At 40.8% G+C, this 25,989-nt stretch overlaps 2 protein-coding genes across 8 annotated transcripts in view; one reads left to right on the top strand and one right to left on the bottom strand.

Annotated features, from left to right (window-relative positions):
* Med12l (mediator complex subunit 12L) overlaps positions 1–25,989 on the bottom strand; it is a 301,518-nt gene that overhangs the window by 22,094 nt on the left and 253,435 nt on the right. For all 7 annotated transcript variants that reach the window (XM_050120211.1, XM_050120205.1, XM_050120209.1 and 4 more), the window contains 15 exons: positions 25,762–25,863; positions 24,977–25,090; positions 21,406–21,605; positions 17,872–18,060; positions 17,259–17,333; positions 16,941–17,131; positions 15,980–16,141; positions 14,678–14,789; positions 12,696–12,785; positions 11,647–11,756; positions 11,311–11,446; positions 10,409–10,570; positions 8,261–8,623; positions 6,341–6,497; positions 5,048–5,292 (listed from right to left, as the gene is read on the bottom strand). In XM_050120211.1, the coding sequence (XP_049976168.1) occupies positions 5,048–5,292; positions 6,341–6,497; positions 8,261–8,623; positions 10,409–10,570; positions 11,311–11,446; positions 11,647–11,756; positions 12,696–12,785; positions 14,678–14,789; positions 15,980–16,141; positions 16,941–17,131; positions 17,259–17,333; positions 17,872–18,060; positions 21,406–21,605; positions 24,977–25,090; positions 25,762–25,863 (2,408 nt within the window). The remainder of the gene's footprint in view (positions 1–5,047; positions 5,293–6,340; positions 6,498–8,260; positions 8,624–10,408; positions 10,571–11,310; positions 11,447–11,646; positions 11,757–12,695; positions 12,786–14,677; positions 14,790–15,979; positions 16,142–16,940; positions 17,132–17,258; positions 17,334–17,871; positions 18,061–21,405; positions 21,606–24,976; positions 25,091–25,761; positions 25,864–25,989) is intronic.
* The window catches only part of P2ry12 (purinergic receptor P2Y12), a 42,560-nt gene continuing 27,332 nt past the window's right edge, over positions 10,762–25,989 (top strand). The window contains exon 1 of the mRNA XM_050120215.1: positions 10,762–10,912. The gene's annotated coding sequence lies outside the window, so the exon portion shown is untranslated. The remainder of the gene's footprint in view (positions 10,913–25,989) is intronic.

Raw genomic sequence — 25,989 nt, 5'->3', positions numbered from 1 at the left:
TCTACATGAACCATGGAGGGAGCTGAAGAGATGGCTCAGTGGTTGCGAGCACTGGCCCCACTTCCAGATGACCTGGTTCAATTCCCAGTGTGTAACTCAATTTCTGGGGGACCTGACACCCTTACACAGACACACACATAGGCAAGACACTAATGCACACAAAATAAAATTAAATCATAAAAAGAAGCATGAAAGAGAACTAAATAAAGACGAGGTGTTCGTGTGTGAATATATTATGTTCCATTCCCCTATATCAATGAAATAAAAATAGAGGAAATTTTAAAAGAAACTATTCAAGTGCTAAAATGTTATTTTACATGTATTTTGCCATAACAAAAAATATTCCCTGGTGGTAGTGGTAGCATTAGTAGTGATGATGATGATAGCAACAACACAAGCCAGTATTGTTAATGAATCTCCTAGCAAAAACAGCTTTATTTATAAAATCCTCATTTGGAATCAACTGAGTGCTCACAGCTGAAATGATACACATGATATGAATCAAAAGCTTTGGTCATCACAGGAGACTGGTCTGTTTTGACTACAGAAAACAGACACAGAGAAATGCTATCCGGTCCTAGTGATAAGCTACACATGGGATGTTTTTAGGAAGCCTTCACTTCAAGTATAATTCAACTAAGATCAGCATTGTTACCAGCATTAATTGCTAAACACACCGGATGCACTTCAGAGTAAACACACTGCAAACATTGTGCCTCCTCTACAGTATGTCCTAGTAACATGCCTAGACATGATGGGCATAACTACTGAAATAGTCATTAAATTCCTAATATAGGAAAGTAGTAAAAAGAGGTTAAAAGTAAAGAAATGATACAAATTTCTATTTATTTGAATGAATATAAAAACAAAAAACAAGCCGGGCGATGGTGGCGCACGCCTTTAATCCCAGCACTCGGGAGGCAGAGGCAGGCGGATCTCTGTGAGTTAGAGACCAGCCTGGTCTACAGAGCTAGTGCCAGCACAGGCTCCAAAGCCACAGAGAAACCCTGTCTCGAAAAACCAAAAAAAAAAAAACATTTGTTTGACTTTAAATAAAATGTTTTGCCTGCTGTAACATCTGCTTCCCCCCCCCCAAAAAAAAAAACAGAATTGATTGATTGGTGAATGATTCATACAATTTTTTTTCTTTTGAACAATAGTATCGACCTGGCAATAATAATGTTTAATTCGAGCTTTTAATGAATAAAATCCTTACATGCTTGCTTCTTCAGAAGCATAAAGCCTTAAGAAAGATTAAGGATTCAAAGGCATTTTTGAACCTTGCTTTACTAAGACAACTGTTAGAGAAACTTCCTATGCAGTGAGCATGTAATAACCCAAATATTTTCAAAGCTGGAATATTGTACCACTATAGAATATTACCCATCCAAATGCCATAAGCAAGCTGACTTACACCCACACCTATGGTTTCTATTCTAATGTTTCTTTGATTTATATTGTGGGTTTGCTGATTCAGAAACCTAACATTAATTTAAGGAAGAGCATGCATTCTTAGCAAAGCCAAAGAGAATCACACTGCTGAGGATAGAGTTCCTGGGAACCTCCTGACACCTGAGTCTGGCTCCACAAATCATGCATGCGTTCATCTATTAAACACACCTAGATTTCTAACGTGTGCCCAGTAGGCAAAAGGATGATTTAAAAAAAAATTTAAAAAGACTCTAAAGCCCAATGCCTGACCCTGTATGAGAAGCCATCAAGCATCGCTACAGAAACAGCCACAGCTAAACTTGGGAAGTGTCTGGTAAAATTCCAGGACCAGCTAAAAACATCTCTCTGGGTGTGTTTGTCATGAAAGGACTAGTGACTAGAAAAAGCCAATTGTGCCCAGCATCACCGTAACAAGTTATCAATATGATTTATATTTCATACAATTCTACCTTTACTCTAGATTTCAAATGATTATTCAAAGGGGATTCCTTTCCCTCTACAACATATTTTGCTACATTACAGATATATTAATCACAAATATTACTGAGGTGGTTTGAAAAGGAACGGTCCCCACGGGGTCATATATTTGAATGCTTGGTCATTAGGGAGTGGTGCTACTTGACAGAGAACAGGAGATACAGTCTTGTTAGCGTAGGTGTGACCTTGTTAGAGGACGTATCTCACCAGGAGAGGTAGGCTTTGGGGTTTCAGAAGCCCAATCCAGACACAATGGATCTCTCTTTTCCTGCTTCCTGTGGATCCAGATGTTGGACTCTTGGCTCCTCCAGCACCATGTTTACCTGCACGCCGCTATACTCTCAGCAATGCTGAAAATAAACTAAATCTCTGAAACTGTAAGCAAGTCCCAATTAAATGCTTTTCTTTATAAGAGTCGCCGTGGTCATGGTGTCTCTTCACAGCAATAGTGAAGCGAACTACCTATTAGAAGAAGGGGTAAGAGCTCACTATCCCATAATAGCACCCAAGCACCACGCAGGTACTCTTTGTGTATCTTGTTTGTTCTGCTGGGTTCCTGCCCATATGGCTGCATAGCTATGCAGTTCTCTTTCTTCTGAGAGGGGCTGGAGATTTAGCTCAAGGGTAGAACAATAGCCTAGGCAGTTACACAAAGACCCTGTCTCGATGTCGAGAAAAGTTCATAGTCCTCCTCCATTAGCCAACAAGTGAAGAAGAATAAAGGGGCTTATCTGGCCGGTCAGTGGGTGGTTTACACCTTTAATCCCAACACTCGGGAGGCAGAGACAGGCAGATCTCTAAGTTCTAGGTCAGCCTGGTCTACAGAGTGAGTTCCAGGACACCCAGCATGGTTACATAGAGAAACTATTTCAAAAAATAAATAGATACATAAAATAAAAAACAAATTGGTTATTGGTTAGGAAATCGCTGGGGACGTTTAATTGTTGAAGAATGTTGAGCTGGCTGATCTTGTGAAGGTGATTTTCTATCTGAAGACAGTGTTTAGGACTTTGAAAGTTAAAACAACTGGGATGAAGAACAAAACACAACAAAATCAAAATGCTGGCACAAAATTAGTGCAAAAACAGACGCCTACCAGTTCCTATGCTTTCAATTAGCACAGTTCTGCAGGGGGAAAAAAAAAAGACACTGAGGTATGTTTCAGTGTTTGGAGGCAGCCACCAGAGGAGCCTTTTAGGTCACAGGCCTGCAGGGATACTGTTGACTACACTATCTCACTCAGTTCCTTAGTTGTCATGGATATTAGGAAGTGAACCTCAGAGAAAGACGTGTTTACCTATGTTTACCTGTATGCCAGTGACCTTTGCCCCAGTGCTCAGAACTACTTTCCGTAACACAAAGCTGAACTCAGAGTGGAAGTGGGGTACAATTAAGAGAAGTTCAGCATTGTGATAAAAGAGCAAGCAGATGCAGAAACAAAGAGGCAAACTTATGTAGGCTCTACTGTCTTTAAAAGAAGACGGGTTCGTTCTGGTGGGATGGTGTGTCAATTCCTAGTAGTAATGTCTTACGTTCCTCTCATCCTCCAACCACAGCTAAAACTGAGGTTTGAAATGGCACCAAATGCGTTGCCTATTTGAACAAAATCAGTAATGTTTTTAAAGCATTTTACTCGAGCTCTCATTGTCTGTGTGTACTAAGCAACTCTCGCCCATCTTGCCTGATAGCTAAGTAGTTTAAGCAGTAGGTGAAGTCAGGAAAAACCCAGTCCAGAACTTCTGCTTAACATCCTTATGTAGGCCAGTTCACAGCTCAGTTTAAAAAGGCAACGTAAAGACTGCATAAAGAATCTGGTCCCCTCTTCTTCCTATCACTAGGTGGAATGCGGGTGTGCTTTGGTACACAGCAGCCAGGTGTGCAAAGCCAAGACCAGGGCAACTCAAAAGTACCAGAGTCCTGGCTACTGTCAAGTTTTCCTTTTTCTCTAGAGCAGGATACACATGTAGACTGGGTAACACAAAGATGCTCACTCATCACAGGGTTGCGGTGGGATCTAAAGAACGACCACATTGAAAATGCTCGTGACTATTTGGGCATAGTAAGCATTCTGTTAGTTATTATCATCAGAACAGTGCAACTGGAAAACACAAACACACACACACAAATACAAAAACCAGAAAAAGCAGAAGCAATCCTACGTCACTCTTTTCGCTCACAAATTTTATTTGCATAGATCTGCAGGTTTCACGTGTCTCTATCGAGGTAGGTGCATGCCATTTTCATCACTGTTCATTCAATAAAATCACCATCTAGAAGGAACAGCGACTTACAGGGCATAAAATAAGAAACATCAACCAGAAATTACACTCAAAGGCTTAGCATAGTGAGGTTCTCTTTAACCCCAGCACTCCGGAGGCAGAGGCAGGTGCGTCTCGGAATCTGAGGCCAGCCTCATCTATACAGAGAGTACTAGGTCAGCCAGTGCTACTCGGTGAGACAAGGTCTTAACATAGTGAGACCCTGTCACAAAACACCAGAAGAATAGGAGGAGGAGGAAAAAGAAAACACAGCAGAACAAAACAATGAAAATCAAACAAACAAACAAACAAAAAATAAACTTAATATTTCTTCTGCACTGGGCACAAACTGCAGGGGTAAAGTGTTACCCAGCACGTGTCAGGCTCTGGGTATAATCTAAAGCACTTCCCACACAAACACAAACTCCACATTCAGACCACTGTTTATAATTTACTTATTGTTTGATACAGATCTTATTGAATTCACACTTAAAACAATGAAGGATAAAAACACCAGGGATTTAGAGGCACAGAATTAAGTAACGGATCCGAGGATAATGCATAAAAGTAATGCTAAGATGAATACAAACCCTTGTAGCAATTATAATATAGAACAGAGCTGGGAAGTTGACCTCAGAGGTAAAAGGTACAACGTCCTTAGCACTTCCGGTTCCCTCACAAAGTCAATGAGGAAATACAGAAGCGGAAAATATTCCTGAACTTGTATACAGGAAAGACCCCTCTAACCAGACACGTACAGAGATGGGCATGCAGCAAGATTCTGCACCACACCCCAAACTCATTCCTAGCTAGAGGAGGGGACCACAGGAGGAGGACTCCAAGGCTAGCTCTGGACAAACCTGCTGGAAAGGCCGAGTCTGGGCCTGCCGGAGGAGCCGCTGCTGCTGCTGCTGCTGCTGCTGCTGTTGCTGTTGCTGCTGTTGCTGCTGCAGAAGCTTCATCTGTAGCAACTGCTGCTGAGACGTGATCGAATGAAGGGAAGGCGGCTGCAGCATGGCACCCGAGCGCCTCTGCAGCATGTTGGACAAGGCTTGCTTCGTGTTGGTTGGGACATAGGAGCCTGCAGGGTCCAATCTGGAGCCACCTGGAAAAGTCACGGAAAGGAAGGGTTTTCAAGGGCTGCAGGTGTTCTTTGATCACAACAAGAAGCCTCACCTTTCTTACTTTAAGAGCGCGGCAGAGAATTACAGACAGCCCCACCAGCTCCAAGTATTAACATTCTGTCAAGAGCCGCCGTATTTCCAAAAGAGGAAGCACAGTGGTGTGCATGAAGAACCATAGTTTAAAATTGCTACGTGAAGGCTGCACTTCAGGGGATAAAATGCAGTGCCTGAAGCATAGACGTAGGTCACGTAGGCTGTACAGCCCTCAGGATGTGTCTATGACTTGAATAAAAGTGTGCCTTGTGCAGTATTCTGCAAAGTTTCATAAGCCAGGCGTAGAAGCTCTCTGGAGCCTAACAGATCTGAAGGCTGTATTATTTAACCTTTACCTTGGCAAAATTAAAAGGTCTATTTTAGATATGGGGAACACGGGCAGGGGACTCTAACTGGGGAAGAAAGCAACCTCTTTTGTGAGATGTGTTAGAGCTCTGTTCGTTTGCATGTATCAAGGAACATAGAATCTTTGGAGGGAAGGAGTGGCATTTCCTATAAAGCCACCAATTGGAGAAGCAAGTTTTTCTGATACATAAGGACATTGACAAATCGTGTTTAGCACGATTTTGAGCAACAGTGATCGGAGAGATGTTTGTAGAATTTGAAGTCTTCAAGCATTGTAAGTTCTTAAAGTGTTTTCATTCTCTTTTACAAAACAGGAACTTTCTGCAGTCTGTGCATATAATTTCCCTGCATGTTAATTTAGGAGATGGGCTCTTACTATGTTGGCAATGCTCCGTGATTTTCCTGTCTTAGCCTCTCCATTAATAGCCGGGACAACAGTCATAAGCTACTAAGTTTAAAGTTACTGAGCCAAACCTTTATCTTACTTCAGAAAACAGAAAAACAAATTGCGACTGAGGACTGGATTACCCGAATTCTCACTCTGAGGTGGATAAAAGTTAGGAGCGAGGAGTTTTTGTCTCCAGATTGCTGACCAGAGTGGTCTGCCAGTGATGCGTGTCTCACACCTACCTGGATTCAGTGACTGATTCTGAAGGAAAAAACTGGGCTGCTGGGGCTGGCTCACCAGGTTGTATCCCCACAGCGCAGGCTGCGGGTGATGCATCATTTGGGAGGACATGGGCGAGTAGTTAGGAGGCACTCGGTACATGTTGCTCTGCTGATACTCCTTCAACAGAAATATTATCTTTAAAAAATGTAACTTAATATACCACGCACAGTTAATCAATATAAGTTCGTCCCATTCAGTTCTGTGAGATTGTTGCATCCCAAAATCCAAGGCTATAGTTTGAGAAAGGGAAGGGACAGAACATAAATGGTAAATGGTAACCCATTTCCTAAAAAGTACTCATGTCAATTAAAATTTTTCTTTGATTTAGAAAGTAATACTATGTACCTAGCACATATAAGGCCCGATGTTCAGTCTCCAGTACCATCTCCCCACCATCACCACCAAAAACAAGAAGCTCCTCACGGGAGACATTTAAAAAGCTAAAAGCACGTATCTGGATAAGAACTGTGTCAGAAAGGACCATAGTGCTTCAGAATTACCCCAGGCCTAGACAGCAGCGTGCCCACAGCTTTCAGGGCAGCCAGTCCCCAAGTCCCCATGCCTTCTCCTCCTGAAAGCAGGCACAGACTCTAAGCGTCACACGAGGATGTTTCGACTCCTTCACCATCCTTCTTATTTTTCTAGCATGGCCCTTGAGGATGAAGGATAATGACAACCTCAGACCCCTTCAATTGGACAAAAGGATGCAATCCCTCTGGGAAGAGGCAGCTGCAGGAGGACGGTTCTGAGTGGACTTAGATAAGGCTTTTGTATGGGAAGAGAACAGAAGTCCTCATCCATGTGGTGTGGCAGGCCACAGTGGCCCAGGCTTGAGAGTGGGCACCGGTGGTCAAGTGGCATCAGAAAGCAAAAGCAGCCTTCTCTAAAAGCATTGTCATTACCAAGCTACCAGCTAGAATGAGTCAGTGGGGGCACAGGTGAATGTAATTAACTGCTCACAAGCAGCTGAGTGCCCACAGTAAGCACTTCCTCCCACCAAATAAGAGCATCCTTCTACTTTATAGAAAATGATATAAAAATTCTCTCTCAAGTAAAGCCAAGTAATTTCAGAGAGAAAGCTATTTTAAATATTGTATTGCATATTCTATAAAATAATTTCTAGCCGGGCGGTGGTGGCGCACGCCTTTAATCCCAGCACTCAGGAGGCAGAGGCAGGCGGATCTCTGTGAGTTCGAGACCAGCCTGGTCTACAAGAGCTAGTTCCAGGACAGGCTCCAAAGCCACAGAGAAACCCTGTCTCGAAAAATCAAAAAAAAAATTTCTAAATTATCATCTAAGAAGCCTCTGGTACCGGAAAGGATGAGAGACGATTTTAAATTAATTTAAATTTAAATTTTAAACTACCTTTTATAAGAACTGAAAATATGTTAAAGCCCACTCTGGATAGAAGATACAAGGACAAAGAAAGAAATCTCAGTACCACTCTATTGGGTAGATCAAATACAAATTCATTCAGAGAAAAATGAAAGGAACTTTTTAATGTTACTTCACTACAGATATCAATCATCCTAAATAAGATACTTAAATATATGCATCATATTAACAAAAGTGTTTAAGTGGGTAGAGTCACATACCCCTGAAAAATTAAAGTTTTAAACCTAGGAAATTATGAGGCTTAGTTCCTCAATATTATCCACTACTGAAGTCTAAGGTTAGTTGAGAATAGAAAAATCAAAAGTTTTAAATCTGCCATCCACGAGAAATGACAGTGCATCATTTCATTAGCACAGACACGTGTTAGGGAACTCTGCATGAGAAGGCCGATGCCACTCTTAGTAAGGTTTCTAGTACAGTTTGGCCATGGGTAAACCCCATCCTAGACGCCAAGGAGCCAAACTCCTCCTCCATCCCCCACTCACATCAATGCGTGAGCTTGATTTTGTCTTACGCTTCCTTCCCTTTGTCTTCTTCTCCTCCTCAGCAGCGCTTTTTCCTTGATCTGACAGTTCAGCGGATTTCCTTTCTGGTTCCTGAGACACTGGGGACGTGGGCTCTTCCTCTTCTTCCTCAGGAGGGAGGGGCAGTGGTTCCAGGTAGTAGCTTCGGGGCTTAGGCATGGTGTGTGTGTGGTACAGAAGGAAGTGGTGCTGTTCCTCATATTTTACCACCTTCCGGTCCACACGGACAGTGCCGAACCAGGCCCAGGACAGAGGAGCCGGGTTCTTCTGACCCTCAAACAGGTCCCATGGGGACACCTTCTGCTTCGTAGAGACCTGGAGACCCTACGGGAAAACAGCATTCTGTGACAGTACACTCTGGCCTTCTCCCAGCGCACAGGGCAAGCTTGTAAGCATGTGGTTGCAATGGATTTAGGGGACGCAGCAGACAGTGATGCTCTGTTAAGTCAGGCAGCCTGGAGTTCAGAACTTTGGGAGTTCAGCTCTCCAGTTCTCTCTACCACCTGAAACTGCCTCAAGGCATCTCAAGGTAACCCAGACTGTTTTACTACAAAACAGCACTTTCATTCAGTTTTTTTTTCCCCTAGAAAATATAAGTTCTCAAGTATCCTGTAAAGAAGTTGGCCTCATAATACAAAATTATAACCACTTATTCACTTATTCATCTCAGGGACCTCTTCATTATTTTTAAGATGGTGAAAAATTTAAGTCAATATATATATAGCCTGCCTTTGTTTGGGCTTATATTCGCTTCAGTTCAATCTATATGGACTTGAGTTAATATGTGGACTTCTCATGTACCTAACATGCCGTTCCTTGAACAAAATATTGTGAGAAAACTTAATTACAGAACCAGGTCCAACACAAATCAAGTCTTTTTTTGCTTTTTTTTTTTTAAAAAAAAACTTTTTAATTTATTCTTTGTGTATTTCACCAAATCAAGCCTTTTAACTCCAATTTAACTTTACTGAAAAAAACAGAATGTTTTTATTTGTAACCTTCATCAGTGACATTTCTTGGTAACATCTCCAGTATACCAATTCAAAGACATATCTCCTAAATAGTGGCCCAGGATGTGAGCATGCCTGTTCTTGCCTCTGCTGCGTCTGTAAGAGTGGCTTCTTCTAACTCCACTAGTAAGGTCACACTTCCTGCTGTCCTCATGTGGTGAACACATTCTCCCCAGCAGAGCTCCCATCTGAATGGGTCCTGGCTGCCTACAGCTAGAAAGCCCCAGTCTGTGACTAGTGTGGCCTTTTCCTTTCCCTTGGCCACACTGCTATGGGATGTAGGCTGCCTCTGAATTCTGATGGCATAGCTTTTCCTCTGTGAGTCACCTCTTCCTCGCCTTGATTTTAACTTTCCCTGCCTGTTCCGATCTTTTCTGTGTAACTCTTCAATCCTCCAGAATGGTCTGCGTGTCAGCTACGGTAGGAACCCTGCTCTGACTACTGCTCCCTTGCCTGGCTAAAACTGTCCCCTCAGAGCCTCCTAGTCCTCTCTAGACCATGGCCCACAGATCCCATTACGGCGGAATGTGCATCTACTTCCCATTCAGAGCAGGGATTCCCTCCAACCATCTTTCTCTGCTGCAGAGTGACAATGGTCACTCTGTGGTCTTTGAAAAAAGAGCCGATCATTCTTCTGCTATGTTAAGGAACTTCCTAAAGTATCTTATGTAAAGCAAATGTCCGCCGAATATTGCTTCATTGACAATGTGCAGTGCTGTAACACTTAGAAGCTTTACTTAGTGAAGCTTGCTCAGTAATTTAAAATACTTATCAACACCAATTTTCTTATATAAATATACTCTGATTCCTATCCTAAAATAAAATCAGATTGGTTTTTCCTTTTATTTTTTAACATTAGGCTATTACTTAAAACCTTGTCGGTAGATTCCATGAATTTATGTCCAGAAAAGCATTTTAAATGGAGACCTTCAGGATATGGCTTCTTATAATGCCAATAGCTATTGTGCTTAAATGACAAAAATAATCTCTTGGAAATTAAGAAACGAAATTAAGATGTTTTGTATATCCTCAAAGAATGTAAGAAACGCCACTCGGCTTCTGTAACTAGATCTATGAGGGAAAAATCATTTTCTCTTGCCTGTTTTTTGTCGATGGAATCAAATCCAGCAATTTTGTTTCCCTTTGTATCGATCAAAGAACCCATGGGTTCACAAGTGATGACATCACATGTCTGCTTTGGCAAAGGCAGAAGCTGTCGAACCTTGTCAATGCTTTCTGATCGCTTGTCTCCTAGTTCTTTCTAGAAGAAAAAGAAAAAACACGTGAAAGCAAGAGAGAAGTGAGATGAAAATTCTGACTTTACAATGAATGCAAAAGTTCATAAGAAGGAAGTTCCCCAATGACACATTTCCTTTTTTTTTTTTTTAATACTATGTTTTTTAACCCTCAATGCAGTCTATGGAACAGCTTCAAACCAGACTGGTGATATGTTTCATTTCTTCTATTCAAGTAGCAAACAGAGTACACACAAAGGCAGCCTTGTTATGAGGACTATCAGAACGCTGAAATGACAGAAATATTGCAGTCACACAGCAGGAGCCGCAGCAAGGAAATGTCCTCGTACCCAGACTCAGACCGCAAGGTAACCATCAGCTATTTTATTATACACTCTTTAGATTTGTGTATTTGCATGTTCACTTACTGTTTATTTCAAGGGCTATCAGTGGGTTATTAAAGGAGCCAGAGTTACAAATTCAATGCGAGTGCCCATTCTTTTTCACTTGCTTGTACAAATCCAAGCATTGGTTTAATCGAAATCTGGCACTGGAGTTTTGGTTAGATATTTGATAACGCATTTCTAAATCCCTTACAATTTAAACACATTTTATGAATATAATTTTTTAGAGAAAATTCTTTCGGATAACATACTTGTAACTTTGAAAGACTGGCAAGCCTAGGCAAGACAATCATCACATTATGAGGAATCAAATCAGACCAGCCCATCAACAACTTCAGAACAGGGGCCCATCACAAACTTACTTTCAGTTTCTTTACTAAATTCATGTATGCACGTTTGTTCTCTTCAGATCCCCCGGGGGAAGCATTTGATAGGTCAGAAGCCAATGTCCCGTTGATTAAAACACCCAGCATGTCAAGAACTGTGGTGAATAACTCACTGACAGGAAAGGAAAACCATTTTACTTTTAAAACAAGATATACATAATTATCTAACCATTTCTACTGAAAGTGCTGAATTTTTGATGGCATCTAAGTCAGTAAGTGTCAGAATTTCTCGCCAGTATATCAAAGCTTGTATCATGCATGCATGCAGCAGAGAAGTATAAATGGATTTTAAAAAAAAAAAAAAAAACATACTTGTTAGTGTGCATGTCAACAGTTCCTGAAGTAATGATCTGGAGGAGGAGGAGAGCCCAGTCAGTGGTCCCCTGGGTGCTCCGCTGGACCGTGTCAAACATTCCTCCCACCTGGCATACGAAATACAACAAAGAATTTACATCTGTAGGCTAAAGCATCACCTCTATTACTATATGTGCCTAACCGTTGATTTGTTAAGATGAAAGAGATGCTAAGAACTGGTTCTTGCTCGTGTTCTGGAGTCTGTCTCATTCAGCAATGCGTTCATCACTATTTCTGGTCCTTTCAACACAGCAGAGTCATTCAAAACTTAACATAAAGAGCAATACCTGAGCATTACTGGCTCTCTGATCAATACTGCATAGTATTCAGTTTTAAACATAACTGCAAATAAATCAAAGCTAAACAGGAACGAACTGATTACCTGCAATTCTGTCATATTTGTTTATTATTGCAACCAAGTCTGCCATAACAATACCCCCAGAAATGTTTGTTAGGTCTGCCAGCTCCTGTGTGGAGGTTAGGCTGCCAAAACCCGGGCATGCTATCTATACCCAGGGTAGATTTCATTTGAGATTTGTCAAACAGGAAGAAAAAAAAACTGAAAGGAATACAAAATGTTTTGAGAACTTTTAGATTTCTATTAAAAAAAAAACCTGTGAGATTTGTCTTTTTCTAACCAATTCAACAGATTTAATCAATTCTGATCAACAGTTTTGAGTTGATGAATTTTATGGTTTTAAGATAAAATACAGGCTTTTTAGACCTTCTCTTAGCATGGACTGAAGCAGAGGAGCGATCAGATGGAAGGAGCCAGGGTAGAAAAGAGAATTGGTGCTCACAACACGCCTGTCTAGAACACAATCCAGACAGGAAGGAAAGTGGCAAGGGAAACAGAAGGTTTAAGAGAAAAGGAAGTGGGTACAGAGACCGAAAGAGGAAGGCTTCACTTTGCCATGCAGATTTTGCCCCCAAAAGAGGTTGAAAGCCGGTGTTGTTTTCATACAGAGAGAGAGAGAGGTGTGATTGAGCCACTCCATGGTCCTTACCAGATTTAGCCGGAGCTGCAAAGCCTCGTGCATCATCTGGCGGGCTTTTGTATCATCTTGGTATCTTTCTTCCCTCCAGTTACTTAAAATCTAAGATCAGGAGCAAAAGAAGAAAAACAACAATTTCTTGGTTCTTTGTTATGACATTTTTTATGTGTTTAAAGTTCTGCGTAATAGTGACAATCAATCTTTTAGCTTTAATAAATTAAAGTTAAAATTTTATATTTTTTTATCTTTCTCTTCCACACAAACAAAATCCTAGCTATTCTATGATTTATTTACCTGGAGAGCTGAGGGAAGAAAATGTTACCTAATTACACATATATGCATGCATGTGTACATGTATATTTTGTGGAAAATTCTTTAAAGGGGCATCAATAAAACACTATTAATTTAGTATTATAAAGATAAATATAGAAAAGACAAAATTCCATTTTTCATTGGTCTCATGTTATACTTCTAGAGACATGCTATAAATCCTAGCAAATGTTTCACATTTGACATCTTACTGGAATCTAATAAATAATCTTTTCTGATAAAGAAAATATATATACTATTTTCAAAAAATGTAGCCCTTGTAGCCCCTTAGACCAAGACCAGCCAAATTTATAAATTGGACTACTTCTTCATTTCCTCAAGACTAGCTCTGGGTAGGATTTACTAAAAAAAGGCAAACAAGTTAGGAGCCAATACACTAAAGTCAACCACCAAGACCAAGGGTTTTCCTCTGCCTTCTACTTGTATGTCCTGGCACCCCTATGCCTGCATTCTCTCACCCCTGCATACTTTCTCTTCCCCTTTGCCCCACGCAGTGTGTAAAAATGAACCACTTTACAGGTAACAACTATCAGCCACAGAGCTGTAAGTAAGCTGAGTAAAGAGAATACGTCCTAAATTGTATAGAGACAACAGCAGCTTCTGTCAATTGAGGTTAACGAGGCAGACACACACACACACACACACACACACACACACACACACACACACACACACTATCACAGAGCTGACACAAAAGCTGAGCTTGGTGCAACTCCCCTATCACCTCTCCTAACTGGGAAGCTGAAACTGAAAGGCTGGAAGTTCAAGGCTCACTTGGGGTACTAAGAGAGATGGGCAAGATTGCATCTCAAAATAATGAGCTAAAAATGGACTCAGCAGCAGAAAGATTATCTCGTATACAAGCGGTCTTAGGTTCAACCCCAGCACGGAGGAAAGGGGGGTAAAAGTGAAAAGGATGTGAATACAAGAGAACAAAGGGACAAAGAATGAGGGTGGAAGTACTTAGAGGGTGGTCACAGTCTGAGGCGAGGTGAACGGAGACCAGCAGGAAGGTAGAGAGCAGGTCTGAGAGGCATCCTTGTAGCGCAAGCACCTAAACCTGAAGGCAGCCCCGGTCCAGAGAGGCTCCAGTGAAAGGGAAAGCAGATGGGAGGAACAGCTAATGCCCAGTCAGGAAGGGTTCTACGACATCAGCCCTGGAATCGCTAGTGGAGGTATAATGAGAAACACACATGCTTTATATGTAAATGGCTCACTCTGGAAGCTAGACAGAGAAAAGACTTCTCCTAAGTAGTGCCTGTGATGACAAAGCCAAGTGAGCCTAGCAGCCTTGGTCATGTCATCAAATCCCAGGATCCACCTGGAACGTGTCGGGATAACCCATCTCACACCACCAACTTGGCCTTTCCTTGGTTCCATGCTTCTGCTCCCCAGGATTCCAGGCAGGAGAGACAGAGATCAACAAGCTAGCTGATAAGCAGTATGAGACAACTTATTTTTAGAGTCTTTATAACCCGTCCATGTATAATTAATATAAATATGTAAGCCTTATGGTGACCACGATGCTAGACGGAACTGGACACGGGCTGTGTTTCCTAGCACCTCACGGATAGACATGGTGGTCTAATCTTGTATTTGAAAGGAAAATAATGAACACCATTGGAAAGATACTAGCCTGGCTTAATAACACACTGCATTTTTACCTGATTGACTTGATTCTGCAGAGATGTTAGGAGGCCCTCCCGTTGCTCATCTTGCCCCTTAAGGCAGGTAAGGACCAAGGAGAGGAAAGGTTGCTGACTCAAAAGAGACATACTACAAAGGAAGTAGTGACAGTTAGAAAGAATAGCTTGCCTTCTGGGCCCACAGTTCGTTTTGTTGTTGTTTGTTTGTTTTGGTAGACTCACTGTTCTTGTATTTTTACTACTAGATAAAGGACAGGATGGCAAGCCACCCAGAACACTAGGGAAGGGGACATATTCCAGTACTTAGAATATTAAAAACCGCTGGCAGAGTTTGTGAATGGCCATGCTCTATTGCCCTGGAAGGTGTTCCCAAAGCAACGGAAACCTACACTGGATGTGATGACCTTGCTTTACGCTCCCAGGGAAATTTTTATATATGATGAAGACTATAAATGTGCACACAGATTAATAAGAAACATCAAAAAGTTCCTCAGACAAAACTCTCCTTTAGGAAGTTCACGTCTCTGTGAGCCTTGCCTATTTTGGATACGTGTGGGGGTTTTTGCTGTATATTTTTCAAAGGCCAACAGCATAGTCTCGGTCCAATCAGGCGTGGACACAAGGTCTGAGGCCTCCAAAAGCAAGGTTCTTGCTGGAAACATTTAGAGCTCTGATATAGCCCACATCTCCAATGGAAAAGGGGCAAAAATTCTATTTACAATTTTCATGTTCATAAAATAGCTTCAATTAGAGAACAATGGACATACTGATTGATTATTAACACTATTATTAACAGACAAAAGAACCTCAATTTTTAAATTTTTATAAAATGAAGAAGTTATGACTTTTAAAAACAACTCTTTGGATGCTAAATTTATAGTGTGAATATTCATCCTCAACAATATGATCTATTTTCAGAAGTAATTACTTGAAAACTTTTCTTAGTCATAAAATAAATGAAGTAAACATTAGTTCTGGCAGTTGTTGTGCTACTTTTCATCAAGAGTCCAGATCAAGGGTGCTAAATTTTGGAAAATCAGTAGTTATTTCAAGGTCCGGTAGGTAGGTCAGAAGTAACAGCAAGCCCATGTGTTTCTATAGCTGCGCAGTGATATGGACACACAGGCAGGGATGGGACCTGGGACACTGAGCAGTCTTGCTTAACAGATAATCTCCTAATCCACTGAAAGCCAAAACCCTGTGGACACTGGATATGGAATGACCGTGGGTCCTGGGGACACTGGATATGGTGTAACAGGTAACGGTGGTGCAGGACGCTCCCCTCAGGGCTAGCCTGATGTAGGGTATCTACCAGCATACCTTTTCTGTTTCTGCCTGTCTCTTTCCTTCTTGGAAGAAGAGCCCAGGTGCTGTCCCTTCTCCAGCTCTTCCCCAGCAGCTTTCAGCACTCTTCCCTGCACAGAGGTCGGTAGCCTGGCGATGAGGGGGGCCACCAGCCATACACCCCTGCGTTCAGAGGAACTAAAATCAGAAACAGGCGTTACACTAACAAAGCAGCTGGTCTCTACTCTCACAGCCAATACAGAAACCCTGCAGTAAGCCACAGGTGGGTAAGACGCAGACTTCTAAAACTGTCCCATCATGCCTGCACTTTCTCCTCTTGCCAAGGACCAGACATCTGCTTACTGCTTATGCGTTCTACCACTTTCACCGAGGAATGAAATGTGCTCTTCTGGGAAGGAGTTCTGCATACTCAACTCTTCTCAGTGACTCTTGGATCCTGCCTTTCTGATCACTCACCACCCTTCTCTCTATGAACACGACACTTTTCAGTCAAGGTCACAATATACAATGGCACCGTGTTCAAGCCAAGGAAAAAAAAAACAATCTTTAAGTTGTAAAACTCACTATCTATATGCTTTTACCAAAATGATGATGTGCAAAACAATCTGTCTTTCATGATGAAAAGGATTACTTTATGATTTCATAACCCTATTAAGTTCCATTATGAATACAAATTACTATATTTATACACAACTGTCAATTAAAAAAGACACATACAGAATGTTTCGTATCTAATGACTGACCCAAAGTTCATCTGTGGCTCCAAAGTACCTGGACCTACAACAAAATACCTAAAGTGCCAAGACATCACTCACCTACTTTTTCCCTATAACTTGGTGAATAAACAGAATTGTTAACTATAAGGAATCATTTCCTTCACATTTCCAGACCTTTAATGAAACATGTATTAGGCTAATCGAGTCTACTGTGACATATAAAATGCTGATGGTAGTCCAACAAAACTATAAAGCAATACCTTAAAAATGTCTTTATTCCATTCTGTCTCGTGCTGCTTGCATCGGCACTTCCAATACCGTTGGGGTTGAAGAGGCTTATGCCAGAATTGGGGGCGTTGTTATTTAGGTCTGCAGACTGCTGGAACACCTCTATTGTTGCCTTGGCAATATTGTCCAGTAAGTTGTTCATTTCAGCCACAGAACCAGAGCTCTAGAGTCAGGAAAATGAAAGAAAGCTAGCCCATCTATGCATTCCTTGATTCTCAAGCCTCAATGACTTCTTGCCTTTTTTTTTTTTTTTAATCTAATTCACACGTGTGCTTTCGGCATATACTCACGGGGTCCTTCAAGCACTGCTTGATCATTAACTGAAGTTCTAGCCAGGACTGTCTCAATGTCCACTGCTCAAGGTTCTAGAGGAAAGGCAAAGAATTACAGCATTAAGAATACAGAGCATAGGCTACCCTAGGCTTGCAGTAACACTCATGCCTAGCAAGAGAATTCACAGGGATTAAGGGCATCCAATCTTATGCCTGATAGAATAAACATTCACAACAAAATAGACTCAAGCTTCAGAATATGTCCCTCATCCAGCTAGGAGCCGAAGTCATGTAAGCATGGCATCTATCAGAATCCATTTACCAATGAGCCAACCTCATTTCAAAATGATGTGTTCCTTCAATAACGTATTCAAGAATGATCCATCACAAAGATTATTTCTCAAGTAAATACAGCACTGACTTGAAATACCAATATTTGCTTTTGATTATATGCTGCTTGTTGTTGACTATACCTACTGACCAGACGACAGCGACAATGCCACCATAAAGAAAACTGCAGAAGGCAGAATTAAACTCAGGAATAAGAAAGAAAAACAGCAGCAAGGTCGTTCTTTCTACAACCATATTATGATGAGTGACCTAAACAGGATCTTCAGAACGTGCCACTCACCTGAAGGATGCGCTTAATGTGCTGTCTTTGCAGGTTGTCCCCCTCTGTACACTCTTTAATGCCATGAGGGTAACAGATCAGCTGCAGCAATTTCTGGGCTTGCATGTTTGAAAGCACGGGGTCCAAAATAAGTTCTTTGTCTGTACATAGTCGTTCTGGTTCTTTTAAGCAATGTTCTCCTACCCACTCCTAAAGAGAAGTTAGACGGGTAAATAGTAATTCTACTTGTCTCTGTATTATGGTCTCATTTCTCAGAGCAAAATGATATAAGGCTAGTAAGAACCATCAATGAAAACAAATTAATGGAAATATAGGAGAAAGGTTTGCATGTGCATACATTTTGATTATGTTGTCACTGTTGTTTTGAGTTTGTTTGTTTGTTTTTAGATAAGGTTTCAGGTATTCCAGGATGGCCTCCAGTTCACCAAGGGGCCAAGAACAATTCTGAAGTATTGCTCCTTCTGCTTCTGTCCTTGGTGCAGGGATGGCAGGCCTAAATTTAATGCCATGTCTTCTTGCCTACCAGGGCTTCCTACATGCTCACCAAGCACACTATCAAATGAACTATATCACCAGCTAATGGGGAAAGCTTCAAAGCAAAACTCCAACATTCTGGTGTCTTAAAAATACAAAGTGGGAGGGGCTCTAATTAAAGCAAAAACATTTAAACCTATGGAGCAGGAGTTAAGTTATGGTGTGCTGTTTTAAAATGAGGACTTTAAGGTACTATTTTGTAGCCAGGGTTTTTTGTTTGTTTGTTTGTTTTGTTGTTGTTTGTTTTTACTGGATATATAATGACAATGATTTTATGCTATACATGCTTCTCATCATTTTATGGGATACATTCTGCTGAACAGGTAGAACACAGTTTATAAATATTTAGAAGGTTACCTTTTTCTTGACACTAGCATCCTTTCATTACTACTTTTTTCTTTTATTAAATGGCATAAGAAAATATCAGCATCAGAGTTCAATTTGCACCCAAATCTGTTTCAAATGACATCTCCTTTACTAATGTATAAGCTGCTCAGCACAGGCCATTCACTGACATCACCTGGGTAATGTAAACCCATGCTCCATTATAGCAGCATTAAATAACATTCAGATACCAGATATTGGCGTGTTGCTTTCCTAGGTATCAAATTATTTATTACTGACTCATCAATTTATATTTTATTGGGGGTGGAGGTGCTGCTGGCATTGTAGTGTAGGCCAGAGCCTCCTATAGGACTTGGAGCAGACCCTCTTGGGACCCTATACCTGGCCAGCACCCCCCACCCAGGTCCAGGCATCTAGAGAACCATCAACAGTCCAGTGATACCACTGTGTGTTCACAGTTGGGATTAGCATAGGATTGCCCTCAAAAACTGTGGAGCTGCTTAAATTTACCTTAGACCAAAAACAAAAAAATCTAAGCAAGCATGCATTTAATACAAATTACAAAATATGTAATTTTGATACTTTTTAAAATAAAAGATTTTTGAAAGTATGGAAAGATGCACAGAAAATCCTGCAGCTAGACATCTGAGCAGGGACAGACAGGAAGAAGTTGCCGGGCAGGGAAGAGGTTACTGTTTTGGGTGAATGTTATTATGATATAGACATTTTTGGGGGACAAAAAACAAACAAACAAACAAACAAAAAAAACCTCAAAAGCCAAAGGCATGAAAGGCAAATAAAAGAGATTCTATTTTTAAAGAAAGAATATGGCTAAATCATTTTTAGCAAAAGCATTTTCTTTTCTTTTTTTTTTCTGTCCCTCCAAATAACCTTTGAATGCATTATCCTAAACCCTTCAGAAAACTTAAACTGCAAACCAATCTTTGCCTTTCCCAGGAGGCCCTTCTCCTAGTGGTATATGTGGGACAATTCAGAAACTTCCTTAGGTGCTGTATGGGGAATGTGACTGTTAACTTGCAAAAATTTAATACTCATATGAATTGGGAGAAGGTAAAACACTATTTTAAAGGATTATATTAGAGCTAGAAGTATCAACATTAATTCATAATTATACACACATACAGTAGTAATACCCTACAACAATGAACATATACAACCCCGATCTTATTCTTCTCTCTCTCTCTCTCTCTCTCTCTCTCTCTCTCTCTCTCTCTCTCTCTCTGTGTGTGTGTGTGTGTGTGTGTGTGTGTGCGCGCGCACATGCACTGTGGGGAGATCTGTAATGTCCATGCATGTAGAGTTCAGAGGTTGATGTCAGGTGCCTTCATGGATCATATCCTTGTCTACCTTATATATGAAGGAAGCATCCGTTAACTTAACCCAGAGCTCACCTATTCAGCTACATTCCCTAGCCAGGTGACTCTAGGATCCTGTAGCTACATTTCCTGAGTGTCAGGATTACAGGTGGGCTGCCATGGCTACTCAGTATGCATATGAATTATAAGGATCTAATTTCTAGGCTCTCTGCTTGCATGGCAATCACACTATCCACAGATCTATCGCTCAGTCCTCAGGCCTTGCTCTCTGAATATCAGTCTCCCAACAGGCAGAAACAGCACTCCTTGTAAGAGTGACTGATTATAGCTGCGAGGAAGGGAAGATGAGAAATGGATACAGTAAGGAAAAAGTCCTTTAAAAGGATAGAAATACTCCAAATATCACAAAAGATAGGATGAAGAGATTCCCAATATACCAGTCTAGAATAAGTTGGACATTAATGAAACTCTGGCCAATATATTATAATGCACACAGATAATTAAATAAATACAAACTAACATTAATGTAAGAAGGGTAAGGTCTTTGTACAACACAAACTGATATTGAGAAGAGAGAGAGGAGGAACTGGGAGAGAAAACAACATTTTGCAGCCATTACACTAAAGACTGCTTTAGACAAGAATTGCCCTTGATGCTTATGAGGAATGAGGTGTGTGATGAGGATCAGAACGTTCACACCATCTCAAAGTGTCTCCCCACAGATTATTAGTTAGTGGAGAAGGAAACACACTTGCAGTGTAGTGGAGCAGTTCTGAATCTAGAGCTGCTGTGATCAAAGCTAGCACCACCATCAGGCCGAATGCACATTGTGTGTAATCCGACGTGTTTACCCGGAATAAAACAGTGTCACCTCTGAACTCTCCCCGCCAGTAATCTGAAGTTAATCTTTAGGACCTTATGTAAATCTAAAAGTACTAGAATAGCTCATAAAGTTCCTTATAGATGAGAAAAGAAATTATTGCACCAAAGCTAAGAGTTATGATTTTTTAGTAACTTTATTTTGGTTATGACAAAAAATAAAAAATGTTAAGTATCCAAAAGTAAAGCAGAGTAAACTATATCATCTACTTTTCAACTGTTAAGAAAAATGGACAAAACGTCCAAAATTAGTGAATCTGTATAGAGGATATACTGGAAGTATTCATTATTGCAACTCCTTAACAAATTTGAAATTATTTCAAAATAAATTTATAAAGACAAAGACCACCCAAATAAATTTAAAAAAAAAAAACAGCAGACAGTTGCCTAAGAGCAGTTACAGAGTCAAAGCAGAAGCCATCTGAAACCAAAAGAATACCTGTTGGCAGATAGTCCTCAGTACGTATCTAGCATATTCTCTTAGGTTGGCAGTTTCTATGGAAATGCTCTTCCCATAGGATTTCGAATTCTGCGAGGTGGCCCAGGCGTCCTCAGCATTCCCATCGCGTCGCAAACCCCTCATGCCGAAGTCTTCATTCTTTAAAGTGGTGACACTGTTACTGCCAATCTTGGCATCTCCTAAATGACAGAACCACAAAGGCAAAACCACAGAAGTTCAGAATACTGCCTCAAACATGCAACAGGAAAATGAGGCTGGGTCTCAGGGATTCCAAGATGTGGATGGTATCGCATTGTATAGCCAGCTGTCCAGCAACAGAAAGAACGGACAAAGAGATAGATGAGAGAAAACAGAACAAGCGGACATGGAGAAAACTCAGACTCATCCCTTCTCTTGGTCTATAGGGTTAATATTTCTTTTGTTAGTCTTGGAAAGGCCAATATGAATGATATTTTATAGTCAAAACACATTGATTTCATGGAAACTTCAGGCATGAATGTACTCAGGTGTACCTGAGTTATAGACAAGGAAGAAGATGGGGTACTCACCCTTCAAGGAGTCCCTTTTCCATTTCTTCTCTTACAATGATTTATTTTCTATCCATAGGTCAAGAGAAAAGTTTTTTGCCTTAGCCCACCTTACTATCAAGGCTTGACAAGAGAGATTTATTTCCCTGAGGATGGAAAAGGGCAATGCATACTAAGGAGGCCTTGGAACGCAGAGCTCTCTGCACACAGCCTGCGTCTTCACCTTCCTCTCTGTAGCATCCAGCTCAGACACCTTACCGCTAACCAATCACTAACACACTGAGTGCGATGAAGCTAAGGGAGGTATTTGACTACTAACAAAACTCTGCGAGAAAAATTAAAAAAACACTCAGGGTGTACTTAGATAAAATAAGAAATTTCAAGCCCTGGAAGAAAAAAAAAAGTTAAAGTGAGATAAGGAAAGAGATAATTTGGTGGTGCGACTGCCAGACAGCAGCAGAACAAGCTCTGATGAGACAGTTGTCAAACCAGCAGCTGAGTTTAAGGAAGGCCTTTACTATATGCAGAATGGGAGCAAGTCTAGGAAAGTGCAAAAAAAAACAAACAAACAACAACAAGCACTCTTAAACACAAGGCCAACCCTCATAAGGTTTTGATTTTGCTGAAAAAAACAAACATAAACTGTAATTCTGTTCTGAGGAGGAAGGGCAATCATAATGTCCTAATTAATATCTACTTCCAACAATCACAGAAGCAGAAGAGGGCCGAGGCTGTCATTGATTGGCAGAGTACCTGCTTTGCCCGCATGAGACCTTAGCCTCTATCCCCAGCACTGTTGCCACTGCTCCTACCACACAGTGACAAAGCAAAAAAATCCATAGAGGGAAAAATAAGCAATACACTTCAATTCGCCAATGTATTATTATATATTCATCATGTATTTTAAAATGTAAGAAATGGTGGCTTTACCTAAGGGAGTTGATTTAATTCACCAGAGCTTCTCAAAACTAGCAGAAGTCTGCATTCTCTACTCTTGGATGATACAAATAGCTATGTCTATCTCAAGTTAGACTACTATGTAAACTGGGAACAACATCCACTATAACCGTCCTATTTTCTTGCCTTAATATATATTTTGGTAGATAAGAATTAGGAGAAAATTGGTTAGGACTAATAAAGTAGATAAAACCTCTCCGTAAAAGCAAAAACAAGCACGTTTCTTAGACTCACTTGTACATCTCCTTTCCCTTTAGATATTAGGAGGACTGAAGTCTACTACCTTGATTCTAGTACCTTCTGCAGTAGTATAGAAAACAAAACAAACTAAATATCCTGAGTGAATCTGTCTAAGTCTTCACTGACATTTAACTGTGCTGATCATAATTTCTCAGACGACGAACCTCCCACATTATTTGAATATCTAAAAAACCTGGCAGTCTTACTGGGATTATCCCAGCTCTACAAACAAGGGGCCACTGTCTAGATGAGACTGGTCATTGTGTACACCGCTGAAACATGTTACTTCTTCCAATGTAAGTTCATTAAAAATCTATTTTCCATTTTCTCTGTTGGATTTAGAGTAGCCCAGAGGAAATCCAGATCCTGCCTTTATGACCCTGACAAGTATTAATCAGTGAGGTAGACCAGTTCTCCCTCCCTTCAGACATTATCAGAGAAATCATACTGACTGAAACCAGTAGTTAGCATGGACTACATAATCCTATATGATCCTAAGCCTGGAAACAGGCTGAAACCTTCTTGGTAGGACTACCTTTTGTTTTACTACAAAATTCATGACTAGCTCAGAAAAGTATGGCTGTTTCTAATTTAAAGTTTTTCATACAAAAAATTTGATCATATTCTTTCCCCTCCTCCAACACCTCCCAGAACCTCTCCATTTCCATACCCATCCAACTTCATGCCCTTTCTCTCTCTCAAAAAATGAAAATCTAAAGAAAACCATAAGATAAAATAAATATAGCAAAAGAAAACAAATAGTACACAATAAAAAACAGAGTTCATGTTATGTTGGCCAACCGTTCTTGGACACGATACCTATCTTAGAGTATGGTCAACATTATCTAGTTAACACACTACTGGGGAAAACAAAAAAAAATACATTTTCTTTTATACACACACACATACTGGTTTTAATTGTTTTTTATGAAGACTACGTTATTCTTCTTTGTCATTCACAAATAAAATCTGTCTAGCAATGTTCACTTAAACTGGTATGTCTATTCCCTTGAACTACTTTCAAACAAGAAGTTTAAACTATAGTTTGGTTGAGGTCAAAATGAGATGAGATACCCAAAGCTAAAAGTAGGAAGTATTTGAGATCCCATAATCATTCAAATCTTTTATGATTTACACACTTAAAATATTCTGAGGTGTTTCACTGCCCATGAATAGAAAGTGGTACTATTGCTCTAGCAAAATATGCACAGTTAAGATTGTAAAGGGCTTCCTGGGCATTGTTAACTAGGTCTCAAGCCTGTGCACCTCCTAGTGATCCCTAGCAATGCAAGCATCACGGTGGATGCACCTGTTTCTTCAGGGAAAGCGTACAGCAGGATGACACAAACTTGTTCATTGTCACAAAAAAGCAGGAACACTAGATCAACACCCAGGTTTTCTGGTGTTCTGCACTTGGAATATAATCTGGCTGAAATTTAAACATTTTACTAAAAATATTGTTATTCCTGCCTACTATGAAGAGTGATTTCTGTCGGTAAATGAAGGCAAAACAATGCTGTGGGTCTGAGGCCCTGATCTGCATCAGAATGAATTATCATGTAATTAAAACCAAATACAAAGTACTTATATTTCAGTTCTCTCAGGGTCACCTTAGCCAAGGGACAGAATCCTTGAAGCTCCCATTACTTAGACTTAGGCAAAGCCAACTTTTCTTTTCTTCCCCCAGAACAAAACAGACAAACAAACAAGCAAACAAACAAAAAACCCAGGTTTTCATGACAGTATGTAAATTCCACCATGAATATAAATGATTTGCCTCCACTTCTGGTGATTAACCAAGAGGCTGAAGGCCGGGAGAGTCTTACCAAGCATCATAATTGCCTTTAAGACAGCAAAGACGGCTCCCACTTCTATGCTGTTGTGAGCGGCGGCTAGGAGGTGTCTATCACAAGATGATCTTATTCCAGGAAAAGGTTTGCCTATGAAAATAACAACAGACCTTTAATGGCCCCTCCATCATTAACCATCCTCTGTAACCATCTACAGTCAGGAAGGTCTTTCGTGGTTAGCTTGTGGACACTTAACTGACATCAGTTAGCTTTAATTGGTGCTCCAGAGAATCACCGAGAAACACTGCCAGTATTCTTACTTAACCTTTTCTCTTTAATTATTATTAAAACAATGTTGCTGCTCCTCAGAGAGATGGAGGAAAAGATTCGTCGGATTCCCACACAGATGCAGCCCTCTCCCTATGGAAATGATTTAGCACAAGCCTTCACTAATACCCCCCATCGCCGTAGGACAAAGTAAATAAATGAGTTGTCATCCCCCTAAGCTGAGATGGCATGCCCCAGAATCAACACGGGGTATGTAGGAGGATGAGACTTCCCACCAGCATGGTATTTCCTCAGAGCCCAGGCATTTTTATTGTTTATTAATTCCCCATTTTTATTTCCCAATATATCCTCCTATTACATAACGGAAGGCGCTGCCAGATCTCTGAGGGGCGTTATCTCTGTCCTCCATCACCTGAAGACCAAGCCCACGGAAATCAGGGAGGAAACTATAAACTGGATAGCTCCCGTGGTCGCAGTAGAGCCAAAAGTTCCAAATAACCACAGAAGCAGAGCTTTCTCGGAGGTCAGCTCACCTGTTGCTTGAGGGAAAAAGCAGGCCTGGGGAGCTCGGAAGAGGTGAAGCAAGAGGCGGCATGTCATTCTTGCCCCGGGCTCAGCATCCGCGTCTCCGCAAGCTGTAAAGGGGGAGATAGATGAAAAGCAAGGCTCCTCACATGCTACACAACAAGCTTTTCAGGTTTTCTACTGCTAAAATTTCAGTAATGCAGTAAGTAAACTCTCCTTTTAGTAAGGTCATTAGT

Source organism: Alexandromys fortis, unplaced genomic scaffold (assembly GCF_014885135.2).
Source record: "Alexandromys fortis isolate MF-2015 unplaced genomic scaffold, M_Fortis_MF-2015_v1.1 scaffold_172, whole genome shotgun sequence".
Taxonomy (NCBI): domain Eukaryota; kingdom Metazoa; phylum Chordata; class Mammalia; order Rodentia; family Cricetidae; genus Alexandromys; species Alexandromys fortis.
The sequence above is the reverse complement of the archived record's forward strand: the minus strand, read 5'-3'. Positions and strand labels throughout refer to the sequence as shown.